Source organism: Daucus carota, chromosome 1 (genome assembly GCF_001625215.2).
Source record: "Daucus carota subsp. sativus chromosome 1, DH1 v3.0, whole genome shotgun sequence".
NCBI lineage: Eukaryota > Viridiplantae > Streptophyta > Magnoliopsida > Apiales > Apiaceae > Daucus > Daucus carota.
This window is the reverse complement of record NC_030381.2, coordinates 27,603,332-27,615,490: the sequence shown is the minus strand read 5'-3', so window position 1 is coordinate 27,615,490 and position 12,159 is coordinate 27,603,332. Positions and strand designations below refer to the sequence as shown.

The 12,159-nt window shown below is 35.1% G+C and overlaps 2 protein-coding genes across 6 annotated transcripts; one reads left to right on the top strand and one right to left on the bottom strand.

Annotated features, from left to right (window-relative positions):
• Positions 1-1,098: 1,098 nt before the first annotated feature.
• Positions 1,099-6,339, top strand: LOC108205925 (uncharacterized). Of its 3 annotated transcripts, XM_017376090.2 has the most exons (7): positions 1,099-1,325; positions 1,456-1,482; positions 1,597-1,719; positions 2,279-2,528; positions 3,107-3,193; positions 4,160-4,228; positions 5,028-6,339. In XM_017376090.2, the coding sequence occupies exons 1-7, from the start codon at positions 1,270-1,272 to the stop codon at positions 5,979-5,981; spliced, it is 1,566 nt and encodes a 521-aa protein (XP_017231579.1). In that variant the 5' UTR covers positions 1,099-1,269; the 3' UTR covers positions 5,982-6,339. The 3 variants fall into 3 exon arrangements, with proteins under 3 accessions (XP_017231579.1, XP_017231735.1, XP_017231659.1); XM_017376246.2 differs by lacking the exon at positions 1,597-1,719 and having other exon boundaries at positions 1,106-1,325; XM_017376170.2 differs by lacking the exon at positions 3,107-3,193 and having other exon boundaries at positions 1,106-1,325.
• A 7-nt stretch (positions 6,340-6,346) lies between these two features.
• On the bottom strand, positions 6,347-11,977 carry LOC108198140 (protein EXECUTER 1, chloroplastic). Of its 3 annotated transcripts, none has more exons than XR_010292499.1 (11): positions 11,725-11,977; positions 10,712-10,818; positions 10,188-10,269; positions 9,397-9,906; positions 9,120-9,249; positions 8,809-8,982; positions 8,287-8,357; positions 8,026-8,112; positions 7,780-7,904; positions 7,332-7,528; positions 6,349-6,801 (listed from the first exon to the last, which is right to left on the bottom strand). XR_010292499.1 is itself a non-coding variant. In XM_064094604.1 (10 exons), exons 4-9 carry the CDS (start codon positions 9,772-9,774, stop codon positions 7,794-7,796), a joined length of 951 nt encoding a protein of 316 aa, XP_063950674.1. In that variant the 5' UTR covers positions 9,775-9,906; positions 10,188-10,269; positions 10,712-10,818; positions 11,725-11,977; the 3' UTR covers positions 6,347-7,528; positions 7,780-7,793. The 3 variants fall into 3 exon arrangements, 1 of the variants encoding a protein (XP_063950674.1); XR_010292502.1 differs by having other exon boundaries at positions 7,347-7,528; XM_064094604.1 differs by having other exon boundaries at positions 6,347-7,528.
• Positions 11,978-12,159: the final 182 nt, after the last annotated feature.

The window sequence follows — 12,159 nt, the reverse complement described above, 5'->3', positions numbered from 1 at the left end:
TTTGCTTCCCACCCCAGGCTCTTTTCTCAGTTTACATGCTGATATGCTTTATCTTTTGGGCTCTTATATTAAGTAGTTAATTAAGCTTATTTGAAACTGATTCATTTTCTCTCTTCCAAGAGTACAAACCCTCTGTGGGGTTGTAATTGAAACATATTTGTTATTGGGGCTCAGCCCACATATGATGTCTGGATGATTTAAGTGGGGAGTTTTTTTCCTCACCCTGATTGAATGATATATTGATTATATATAAAAAGAAAGTATGAGGCAATAATGATTAAATATGAGTGAGATAAAATTCTTCATGTAGAAGATGATAGGAAAAGATGATGAACAAATGGAATGAACATTTCTTTCAAAACACGTGGGCACCTGAGATTATAGCCAAGATGAAACCCTCGTCATGTCGAATAACAATGCCCACCCCTGTTGTATTGCCATTAGGCAATGGAGAGTTGTAGCAGTCCAAGAGGTTGGTCTACTTTTAGGCATGCTTCTTTTGCTTTGCTCTTATTCTTTGGACATATTTGGCATGGTGCTAGAACCTTGTTCATAGATGTTTTTGGTGGTATTGACCCAAATCTGGATGCTCAAGTAGAATTTAAAGCATTTCAAAAATTAGGAGATCCTGCTACAAGAAGACAGAAAGTCTGACTAAGATATGTTTCAGTTCGTCGGGTTGTCTCTTACATGCTCATGGATTCAGCAGCAATTTGAAAGGTTGACCTATTCGGGAATCTCCGGATCTATGTTTATTTTCAACTCCTCGAAGTATTTCGTCGTTTATTATGCCCTTCCTCATCATATATAGCATTATCCTCTCTCTGCAGCAGATTCTTTATGTTATTTTTTTTACACACATTTTGAATCTCTTATAAAATATATTTTCATAATATTTTTTTTCAATTTTTTTCTGAATAAAAATTTGGCGGTTAAATTTTTATTCAAAAAAAATGAAATTATCTTTTTAAAAAAAACTGTATTTTATGAAATTTCAAAATAAGTGTAGACTGCAAACAGGAAGTAGGAGTATTGGCTAAAATTTGTATTGGATTTTTGACAAAAAGAGACACAAGTCAATCAAGTCAAGTTACCGTACAGAAGCGTAGTAGTATACTAAGAAAAGCCTTGGGGTTTCTTCAACTTACTTTTGTCTTGTAAAGGTCTTTCCATAATTCAATTGCTTAAGACCCAAGAATTTTCATCCAACTTTGTGAAAACTACTGATCTTTCTTTAGTAAAATTCTGAGAATAGAAATCAAATTGAATATGGGCTTGGTGGGCTTTCTTGATTTCTTGTGGAAATGCATCCAACTACTTGCCTGGTACTTTTCTTTGAATCTTCCCCCTTTAATTAATTTTTTTCCCCCTGTTTTTGGGTTTTGTTTTGTTATGTTTGTACTTAACCATGCATGTGTTTGCTAATCACAATATTGTGTTTTTGATGAAATCCAGGCCCTCATTTGCTCTGGGGTACCCTCTGTAAGTGCTTTTACTCTTGATACCTTAGCTTGTTTTGTAGATTATATGTTTATGTATTTGTTGTTTTGTATAGTGTTAAAATGTGGATATGTGATTGCATTTGGTGTTTGATAGGTGTGCTTCGATTCGGGCAATTGAGACTAATTCTGATTTCCATATGAGGAAGTTGGTTGCTTATTGGATTTTGTTTTCTTTGATATCTCTTTTTGAGTATACATTTAGTAAACTCCTGGAATGGTAATCATTTCTTGTCTCTGTAGATAAATATACATTTCATTGCATGACAAAAGAAAGCATAAGTGTAAATTCTTGGAAATTGGCGAATTTGTGGCCTTTCAATTATAGAAATTTTGGTTGTCTTCGTCAGAGGCATGGCTAGAATTAGGCTTGCCGCTGCTAATTATGCTATCTCTAATGCGGACATGTTCTTATATTATTAATTATTTTGTGATAGTCAGAACCTTGCGAGTATGGAAGTGTAGGTTCGATCATTATATAGCATGTGCTGATTCAAGTTGCTAAGTTTTGCTAGACTCATTATACAAATTTAACTAGTTGAAAGGTTATTGTTAGAAAAAATATATGGATAAGCTGACTTCGTTGTCTAATGGAGAATAAATGTTTTTGTGTTAAGTAATTGAGAATAGTAATTGTATACATATATGTACACTAATTATTTCAAAACATCTATAGGTAGTTCAATGCCTCGATCAACTATTTCTGTAATGCAGACGTCTTTATTAAAAAGAGACCTGACCGCATTTTCTAATCTCGCTGTCCCATCCATTTATGCTAGGGTTTCAGTGTGGCCTTATGTAAAAATATTAGTGGTATGCTGGTTAGTGATACCCTACTTCAATGGAGCTAGTATTGCCTACAACAATGTAGTTCGTCCATGCTTATCTATGCAACTACCTCAAATCATTGTCGACATGTTAAACAAGAAGCAGTACTCATCTCTTACTAGAGAATCCTTTTTAGAAGAGACAGAAAGATATGTTAAAGAGAATGGAACTGAGGCTTTGGAGAAACTTTTTGCTAGCAAGGTACATTCTAGTGTCTTCTTATATTGAAGCTTCTGTGAATGAATCGGAATTAAATATGACAAGTATGAATACCTTTGATTATCGTCTCTTGATAAATAAATTGGTTCTATATTAATTTATAAAGGGAAGTACATTAAAATCATGAATCTTCATGTTACACGTCATACGTCATGAATCTATATGGCGCATATCTGTTGATCATCCAGATAATAAATTTAGACTTGTTCTACATTCTTTGAGTAACACGATGTACAATTAAATCATGATTATTTGTGGGATTTTATCTGCAGCATTGTAGGCAACTAATTACGCCTGTTCCCTTGGTGACAAAAGGTCGAGAGTTCAATTCTCAATGGATACATGCCTGTATAATTATATAAACTTCTTGTAATTGACTTTACTAGAACAAAGGATTTTTATGTTAGTTGGTTCTTAAGTAGGCTTAACTGGCTGAGGTGTTTCAATTAGGTGATATAAGGCATTTATAATTTTATCTACATTTTTACGAGTGCTTTTTGTAGTGATAAAAAATTTGTCATTTCCTTTTGAGTGTCATGTCTAACAATATTATAAAGCAGCCAATAATAAATGAGCCTCCAGTTGCTCAAAAGGATATCAACGCTGTGGATATTCTGGACAAACATGAGGCAGCTGCAGAGAACAAGGTCGGTCTCTAGATTGGTTTTATGTCATTAAGACTCCATTTATTTAACAGAAAATATTATGTTTTAACAAATTTAAGTTAAAATTATTTTTCTGTGATATATTCCAATATTGAGATGATTTATTGAATAATAGTATCCATTTTTCTTATATATGTAATATGTGATTGTTGATGTTGTGCAAGCCGAATTAAGTTGTGTTTTCCGTGCTTTTCTCTTTACTCCTATTCTGGATTCTATAATAAATCATATTAATAATTTGGATGAAGTTGGATGTTAGATTTAATATATTAAGTTTAATTGGTGTTTAACTATATAATTGCAATCTAAACAAATCATTTCCTATGAAAAATGAAGTATTATAATAGTGTTCATTGTTCTTTTTTTAAGATGTTCTTTCTGAAAATAATATAAAGTATTATTACACGTAAGAAACTATGTATACTGAGTGAAACTGATCACTTAGTTGTTTTCCTAATAATACAATTGGCTGGTCCGATCTTAAACAACTTCCTTATATCAATCTAGTAACTCGAACTTGGACTGACAGCGAGGCAGTGATACTTCAGGATGCAGATTGCAGGCTACGTCATTTGATATTAAGTTGTACAGTAGTCTATGACTAAGACAACTTATGTGATGATTGGCATTGTTTAAATCCATCACTGTAGATTGCAAGCTGCTTCATTTGATATTAAGTGTTACTCTATTCTATGACTTGGACGATTTATGTGATGATTGGCATTGTTTAATTTCCAATCACTGGATCAATGTTACCATCTTTGCTTATACGGATTTGTAATTTGAAATCATAGTGTATCATTAGTTCTGAGGTCAGTCTCTCGGATTTTTTCCATGACCGATGAACCTTTTTATTTTTTCTAATTGCCAATTTCTGCACCCCTGGTCTATTGCATTTCGAGTTTCTTTTTCATTGGTTTATGTCAAGTGTGCATCATTATCTTGCAGGATTCCAGTGGAGATGAGATGCTCTTTGGATATTCTAGGAGACAGAAAGCAAGAGCTGAAAAACAACAGGCAGGAAAAAGCTGTCCTAAACATTTGAAGTCCTGTGAAAATATTATGATGCACTGTTTAATTGTTCCGTGGCTTCTACTGGTCTTAAACCGAACCCAACCTCAGTTATTATAAACTGCACCAATGGTATCTGGTTTCAAATTTTAAAAACCACACAGGTTTCGGTTCGGTTTCAGGTCAAAACCGCAGCATGCACCCCTACCATTGAGAGATGAAATAGTGCATGGCCTGTTTGTTTTATTTGAAGTTTTGACATGACGTTCAAGTCCACCTAGACCTATATTACTTTATCTGTACATGAGTTCAGTTGATAAATTAATAGAAAAAAGAAATTAAAAGTTACATGCTGGGATGATGATATTATTTATGAAGTTTACAAAGCTAACATATAAGCTACTCAGATAAGTACTTATATTCTACTCTAAAATTAAAATTTATAAGTCAGTTTGTAGACACTCTTGCTTTCTGAACAAACAGAAAGTTGTTAGTGACCTAAGATAAAAGATTGATATGAAGCTGCTAAAGATTAATTTTATTAGGTGTTATGTTTTATGGAGTAAATTATAGAACTTTCCTGTTACTTTTAGGTTTCACAAGCAGCTTAGAGACATGCTTAGAAGTATGAAGATAATTTATAACTGTTCTCTCATCATCTTGAAAATAAATATACAGAACTCCTGCACGTTCCACATATATCAAGGGAATTTGTTACCTGTAGTTTGTTTTTCGAATCTTTATGTTTCCTTTCTTCATCTGCTTTGTATTGAACTGTTCCTGTCTTTGCAACTTTTCCCCTCAGATTTCAACAACAATGGATGCAGAATTCAAGGTTAACAATACAGCATTGCCAGAAAAACCAACAGAGAATGCATATTTAGTACCTCCTGCTTTTAAGAATGTCCAGAAAGAGTGGACTTGTGCTGTGTGTCAAGTAACAACGCAGAGTGAGACAACCTTAAATTCACATCTTCAAGGGATGAAACACAGGACCAAATGTGAGGAATTGAAAGCAGGAAAGCAGACAGCGACAAGGAAAGGAGTCTCTATTAGTGTACCAAACAAAGAGAGGAGTTGTGCGATTAGTCAGGTAACAACTCAGAGTAAGACAACATGGACTTCATCCCTGCATGAGGAATTCACGGCAGGAAAGCAAACAGGAACTAATAAGTCACGGCAGGAATTCTCGAGTACAACAAATAAGTCAGAACAACCTAATCAAGTTCTGAAGAAAGTATCATCTGGCAGTGGAATAAATAAGGTTAGTTGTGCTAATCAAGATCAGAAAAAATCATCACCAAACAAGTTTGGCTGTGATATATGTCAGATGAAATTACAGAGTGAGGCAACGCTGAAATCACATCTTCAAGGGTCAAAGCACAAGGCCAAAATTGAACAATTAAAAGCAAAAGAGACGACAGACACAGACAAGATTACCTCGTCTGCCAAGTCTTCAGATAAAAACACTACTGGAGTAAACAAAAATTCAAGTGCCAAAGCAGAGGTAAAGATAGAAGCTAATGTCAGCAATGGATTTCACAGGTGCTCTATATGCAATGTAACATGCACCAGTGAATCTGACATGGCATTTCATCTCCGTGGGAAGAGACATTTGTCCGGAGTTGAAGATTCAGTTCACACGAGAGGGGTATATTATTGGTGTGATATATGTGATGTGAAATGCCAAAGTGAGATTGATATGGCCTCTCATCTCAATGGGAAGACACATGACTCCAACCTATATGACTCGGATTGATCCGCCACGCATACCAGAATATCGCAGTTGTGAAACTTGCAGTTTATGGGTCATCAGAGGAGTGCTACTAAGTTAGAAACATGTAGTGCTTCATATCAGCCTGTGATATAGTGGAAAAGAAAGAGGCACCGTAATTGGCAGATGATAGAAGGCAGCCATGTTCGGAAGGTAAAATTTTCATATCTGTTATTAATGCGTACATGTATATGTTGGAAAATCTTATACTGAAGTACGCTAAAATGAAATCATACAGAACTGCAAATATTCAAGCAGAAGAACCAAATTAGACGCTGTTGAACTCAGTTGCAACATTTCCTATCTGATTAATTATAATTCTTACATATGCTATTAATGTGGACTTGTATGCTGGTTCATATAACATGGACTTAAATTTGTGTCTTGGCTGTGGAGCATAACAAATTATCAATCACCAGCCCTGCTCAATCCAGTTTCTCTCTTTCTAAATATCACCGTCAATTGAGTGTAGACTTAATTGATATGTAATGCAAAGGGAAGACTTGAAGTACAGAAGTTAAGTACTAGATTTCCACTTAGAAAAAAATAGATGGTATCCAAAGTGCTCTATAACAAGAGATCTGGTAAACTTCTCTACAATGTCGCCAACAGCAAAGCCAACGTAATCATGTAAAATTACAATTCTCTGTTTGAAAGAATCCCTCGCCTGTAGCCTCTGTTGCTTTGTCACTTGCTACGCCTTTGTGAATTCTCTTCGAAAGAATACATGGCTTGTAGCCTCAGTTGCTTTGTCGCCCGCTGCACCTTCGTAAATTCCATACTCTGCCAATATGTTCTTAATACTCTGCCAAGAATCAAAATTGTTTACAGTTGGGATAGTGATAACTTTGAAAGGAAGGCACAATAGACAATATAATGGAATCGAAAATGAAAAATCTTCATTCCCGTGATCACCAATTCGCACTCTCCTTTTTTATACATCACAAAGTGACATTAAAATCGGGCAACTGATCATCTAATTACTTGTTCAAGTTTGAATTTTTTTGGCAAAGTTTGAACTTTTAACATATTTTTTTTATAAGAATCGGGAATTCTTTTATATACGACCCAAGCCCCAGTATTTGATTATTCTCCCTCCATTCGACATTTCCATTTTGTATCGAATCGAAATATTGTGATCTAGTGCACTCCTAAGACGCCAATTAATTGATCGACCCAAAAAAAAAAAAAAAAAATTGGGTTCTCGTATAATACCCGTGCATCAGCCACATAACATACGCATATCTACGTGATAATTTTCTGCGTAAATCAGCCACATGACATGCATATCAAACTGAAATTTTTCTGTATATAAACTACTAATCTGCATTTCACCTTCTGCAACCATACCGCTCCTAATTTTAACAATTAGACCATAGGAAGTAGCACAAAGTTTATCCTCTGAAAATCACCCAACTTAGGTTTGCTGTTCCATTAAAACTCCGACATAATAAGATATCTCTTCACTGTCGTATGTCAATGCAGTCGGAATCAGTGGTGACTTCAGGGCAGCAAAAGACAAAAGTCATTTCCTGCCAAGAAGACAAATGAAGAAAAATTGCGTTAGGGAGATACTGACCGAGTAAAATTAAACTTTGTTATGCTCGTGGGGATCATGGCTAACGAGGTTTGCTGTAATATTAGTTCATATAGGATTATGTAAGCTCTAAAAGGCTAAGAGGAATGAACTATTAAGATATCTGAACATTCAGTTGGTCATTTGATGTTGAGTGTGCTTCGGTGTAAATTAGGCTAGATTAATTAAAAACTAAAAGCGACTCACTTCAGAACTCTGGTTCAGTGAGATTCATGGAAGCTCTGCAGTGTGAGCTGCTTAAAGAACTTCATGAAATAATGTTCGGGGGCTGAATACAGAACTGCAATAGCAAATCCTTCTCTGCGACGATACTGTACAGACATATGAATAGGTGCATAGCAAGTAATTGTTATAAAATTTACAAAGGAAAAAAATAAACTCGTAAGAAGATGCTATAAATAACTTTTAGTTACAAAGGGAAAAAAATGGCACCTCTTCCCCAAGAATAAGAACATCAACATCAACCAATTTAAAATTCTGGAATCCAGAAAGCCTTCCTTTTCCTTTGTAGCGAGCAACCTGAATTGTCGGTAAGAATCAGAATGCAATAAAGAGAGTAAAGAAGACAGGTGGCCAGGTAGGTCACCAATATACCAGATTTCGTGTGCAGGATGAAAATGAAAAAGATTTACAATTTCATTAAAGCTAAAATAAACATTAAGAACACCGAAAGTTCCAAGCTACAGAACATACAGCTCCATATTTTTCTTCAAGAATGATCCCAGGATAAAGCTTATATTTTTCTCCAATCTTCGCCTGAAATGCTACCTGTAGATTAAGAGAGACTACTTGTTGATGGACAAAAGATTAGCCAAATAAAGAATTAAAGCAAACTGATGTACAAATTTCTGAGGAACCATCTAATATGGAAAAAAACAAGATAAAAATATAATTACTAGAAACTAAAATAAATAATATTGACTGCAATATCACAACGATTGTTCTCATATAATGTTTAATACCACATCTCTGATGATCAAACTCTAGTTCTCTTTGCTACATTTGCAATGTAAATTAGTGGTGAAATCATAGATTTAATTGCATCAAAATAATTGAAAAACAGACTGCTCCGATCCTTAAACTTACTGAAGTGGTGAAGGAAAAACACAAGTATTAGATGCATAATATTAATACTCATACTAACACACTACAGAAAGGAGACATACATGGCACTTGATGATAGAATAAAAAATGATGACAAAGAGGTGTAAAGACTTGCCTGACCAGCTGGCATATCAATATCACCAGTCAAGTTTACAGCTTCAACATATTCGCACAACTCAGGCTCTGAAACTTCCTTTATGCCATCAACTTTATGCCAAGGACCAAACAATTTCTTTAGTTGAATGACTTCCGTAGCAAGGTAACCATTTGAGCCAATATACATACCTGCGAACATAAAATATTCTAGTTGACTTTAGAGAATGTAAAGCTCCAATCTTAAATAAGAAGTACAAAAACACTGTGACACATTAATATTACAGGTCTTGATACAGAATACAAACACTTCTAATAAATTGCACTACCATTTAGAGGATCAGATGAAGCTGGAACATCAATCCGGTTAAATGTGGTTAGTCGAGATAGCAGCGGTTGTTGATTTTTCGCCCGACTGACAAGGAGTGAAAACCAGTGATCTTCCTTCTGCAAAACCTCCTGTAAAATGAATACACACACACACACACATATATATATAATATATGTATGTGTGTGTGTATATATATTGGCTTTTAGACCATATAATAATAAAAAATAATAGTTTCATTAACAACATAGTTCAACTAATAAGCAGTCCAAACAAACCTTTATGGGTATCCCTCTGCCAATGCAGTCAGCCAAATGAAGAGAATTAAGGTCTGTAGTACGATAAACTTCACGATTATCATCAGAAAAATGTTGGTCTTTGCCTTTATCCAATGTCAGGCAGAATGAGAAGCAATCTTTTCTCTCCAAAGTTCCTGGCACTCGAAGTACTTTATTATCAAGAGTCCTAGTAACCTTATCTTCAATGTCACCAACAGCAAATATATTGTATACTACAGTTTTCTCTTCGAGAGAATCAACTGCAACATCAGTTCCCACGTCACGGACAACCTGTTGGTTTGACAGATGTTCTGCTACAAAGTTCTTAGCTGCCTCTTTGTCAATATATTTTCCACTTGCTGCCTCAAATTTCTTCATTGTGTTAATCCACTGATCATGATTGGCTTTACTACCTGCTGCTGTCAAGGGAAACACGCCTATATCTATACGCTTGCCTTCTAAAGACCCCAAAGAATGGTGACAAGCTTTCTTATGCTTTATATAGATGGCCTATAAAACAACCATATGAGAGTATTATAAGAATCATAGTATATAACCGTGAAATGTACTTGTAACTACTGTCCTCATTACTAGGTAAAATCAACAAACACTATTTGCTATATTCATCAAATTGAGTGTGACTGAAAAAGATAATAAGTAAAAATATGAAAATACTTCATCTAGCCGAAACCAAGTCCATATTTGTGTACTACGTGATACTCCATAGTGTAAGGGCAATTGTATTTGGTGGAAATGATTGGCCAGGAGACTCAGGTTGCATATGTAAGTACCTGCTCCTTGTATTCACCTTGTCAACCAGTTGTGACATAAATCTCGAACACTGGGGTTCCATTTTTGGCAGTTGCAAGCTGCCTAAACACAAAACACAATTGCCAATCAGAAGCTTTTAACTGAACAGATAAAGAGTTATCAAATTCAGTGCAAGAAGAATTTGGTATATACTAATAGAAGTATAGGACCAAGGTATTACATAATGTCAGAACGTATAGTGCTCATAGATAATGTGTTTTGGATAAGTGCAACACCAAGGCTTTATACTCATGTCACTTGTATGACCTTACAAACTAAAGAGAAGTGAACTGCGAACAAAAAGAATCCACATGTAATGTAGGCGGAACTGTTTTGTAATTTATCAATAATGTATCGACAAGTCAGATATGATTTGACATTGTGACTATCGTCGTTACTCTTTGATATAAATACTATACTGTTGTTACAAGCTTATTACTAAAACAGATGATTGTGAAAGAGTGAAGGCATTAAGTAAAAGTGTCAGCAAAGCTAGTGGCCATACCAAGGACTATAACTTCTTGCTAAGTATCTTCCCTTCTCTGCACCTATATGAATAAGCTGACCATAAGGATGGTTCTTTTCTTCAGAGACCCCAGACCACCACCCAACCTGAAAACGACGTAGAAACAAAACCAATGTACGTAAGACCAGAGACAATCTTCGGTGCCAATTTCAACTATAACATAATGGTACTAAATAATTACAGAGTCAGATGTGTGCATTAGGAAGTTACAAGTCCCCACACATACTCGCTAAGTAAAACGATGACAAATCCACAATTCAAAGAGTACATGAAAAAAACACCAAATCAACCCCAAGATGTAGAAAACAAGTGGATCTGATAAAAAGAAAATTCCTAACAATGAAAACTATGCCTTTCTCGTTCAATATACATTAATTGATAACATAACTAAGTAAGAACATCCACATTATTTTCTCGCAAGTAACTTCTAGACCTCCAGTAAACAGATGGATAACGAAAGTTAACAGAGTAACAAAATCACAACTAAAACCAGAGACTCGCATATTCATTGTTAACACATCACGGCACAAACAGATAATTAACGTTCATATCAGTAACCAAGTGTGTACTAATTATTGAATCGATTAATTTAGCCATATTTTACCAAACACAAAATTAAGCACACAATTAATAGTCTTAACACGTTCCTGCCTAGTAATGTCGTGGACTCTAATATCATGTCTATTGTTAACATGACGATAAATAAAGTAAATACAAACTGCAGTTGAGACCTAAAAATACAACAACAAATATCCTGGTCATTATTTTCCTTATTGATTTCAAAAATTGTTCTGAAATAACAGACGAGCTAAAATATATACTACCTCCGTCCCATTTTATACGAGACGTTTATGTTTAAACGTAGATGTTAGTATTTCACTAGCTAAAAATGCTTAAAAGGTAAAAGGAATGTATAGAACGAAACGGATGGAGTAATTTTATAAAAATTTATCGGTAATGAAAGACGGTGAAAATGATTCGAAAGAACTTACTAGTTCTGATTTAGGATCATGATTTATGCAGCGAGAAGTGAAAAACCTAGAGTGAACAAGTTTGCGAGAAGCAGAGCGAGTGAAGTTAGGGATTATAGGTGAAATGCGCGTGAGTAGAGAGGAAGACGACGTCGCCGAGCTCAACAGCTTTTTCCGTACAATGTGACTCATCATCGTCGCAACAAAAAAGAGTAGAGAGAGATTTAGGTGACTGTGTACAATGTACAAACTGAGAGAGAGAGAGAGAGAGAGAGAGAGAGAGAGAGAGAGAGAGAGAGATGTACGTTTGGTGTGTGTCTGTGTGCGTACGGTAATAAACAGCAGGCACGATTACTGATGCTCAGAGAAGCTTCCAACTTTTTTTGTTTTGGAGGGAATGGAAGGATTCTGGAATATGGCTACCATATATTTACGAATATGGAGTTTACTGGTAGA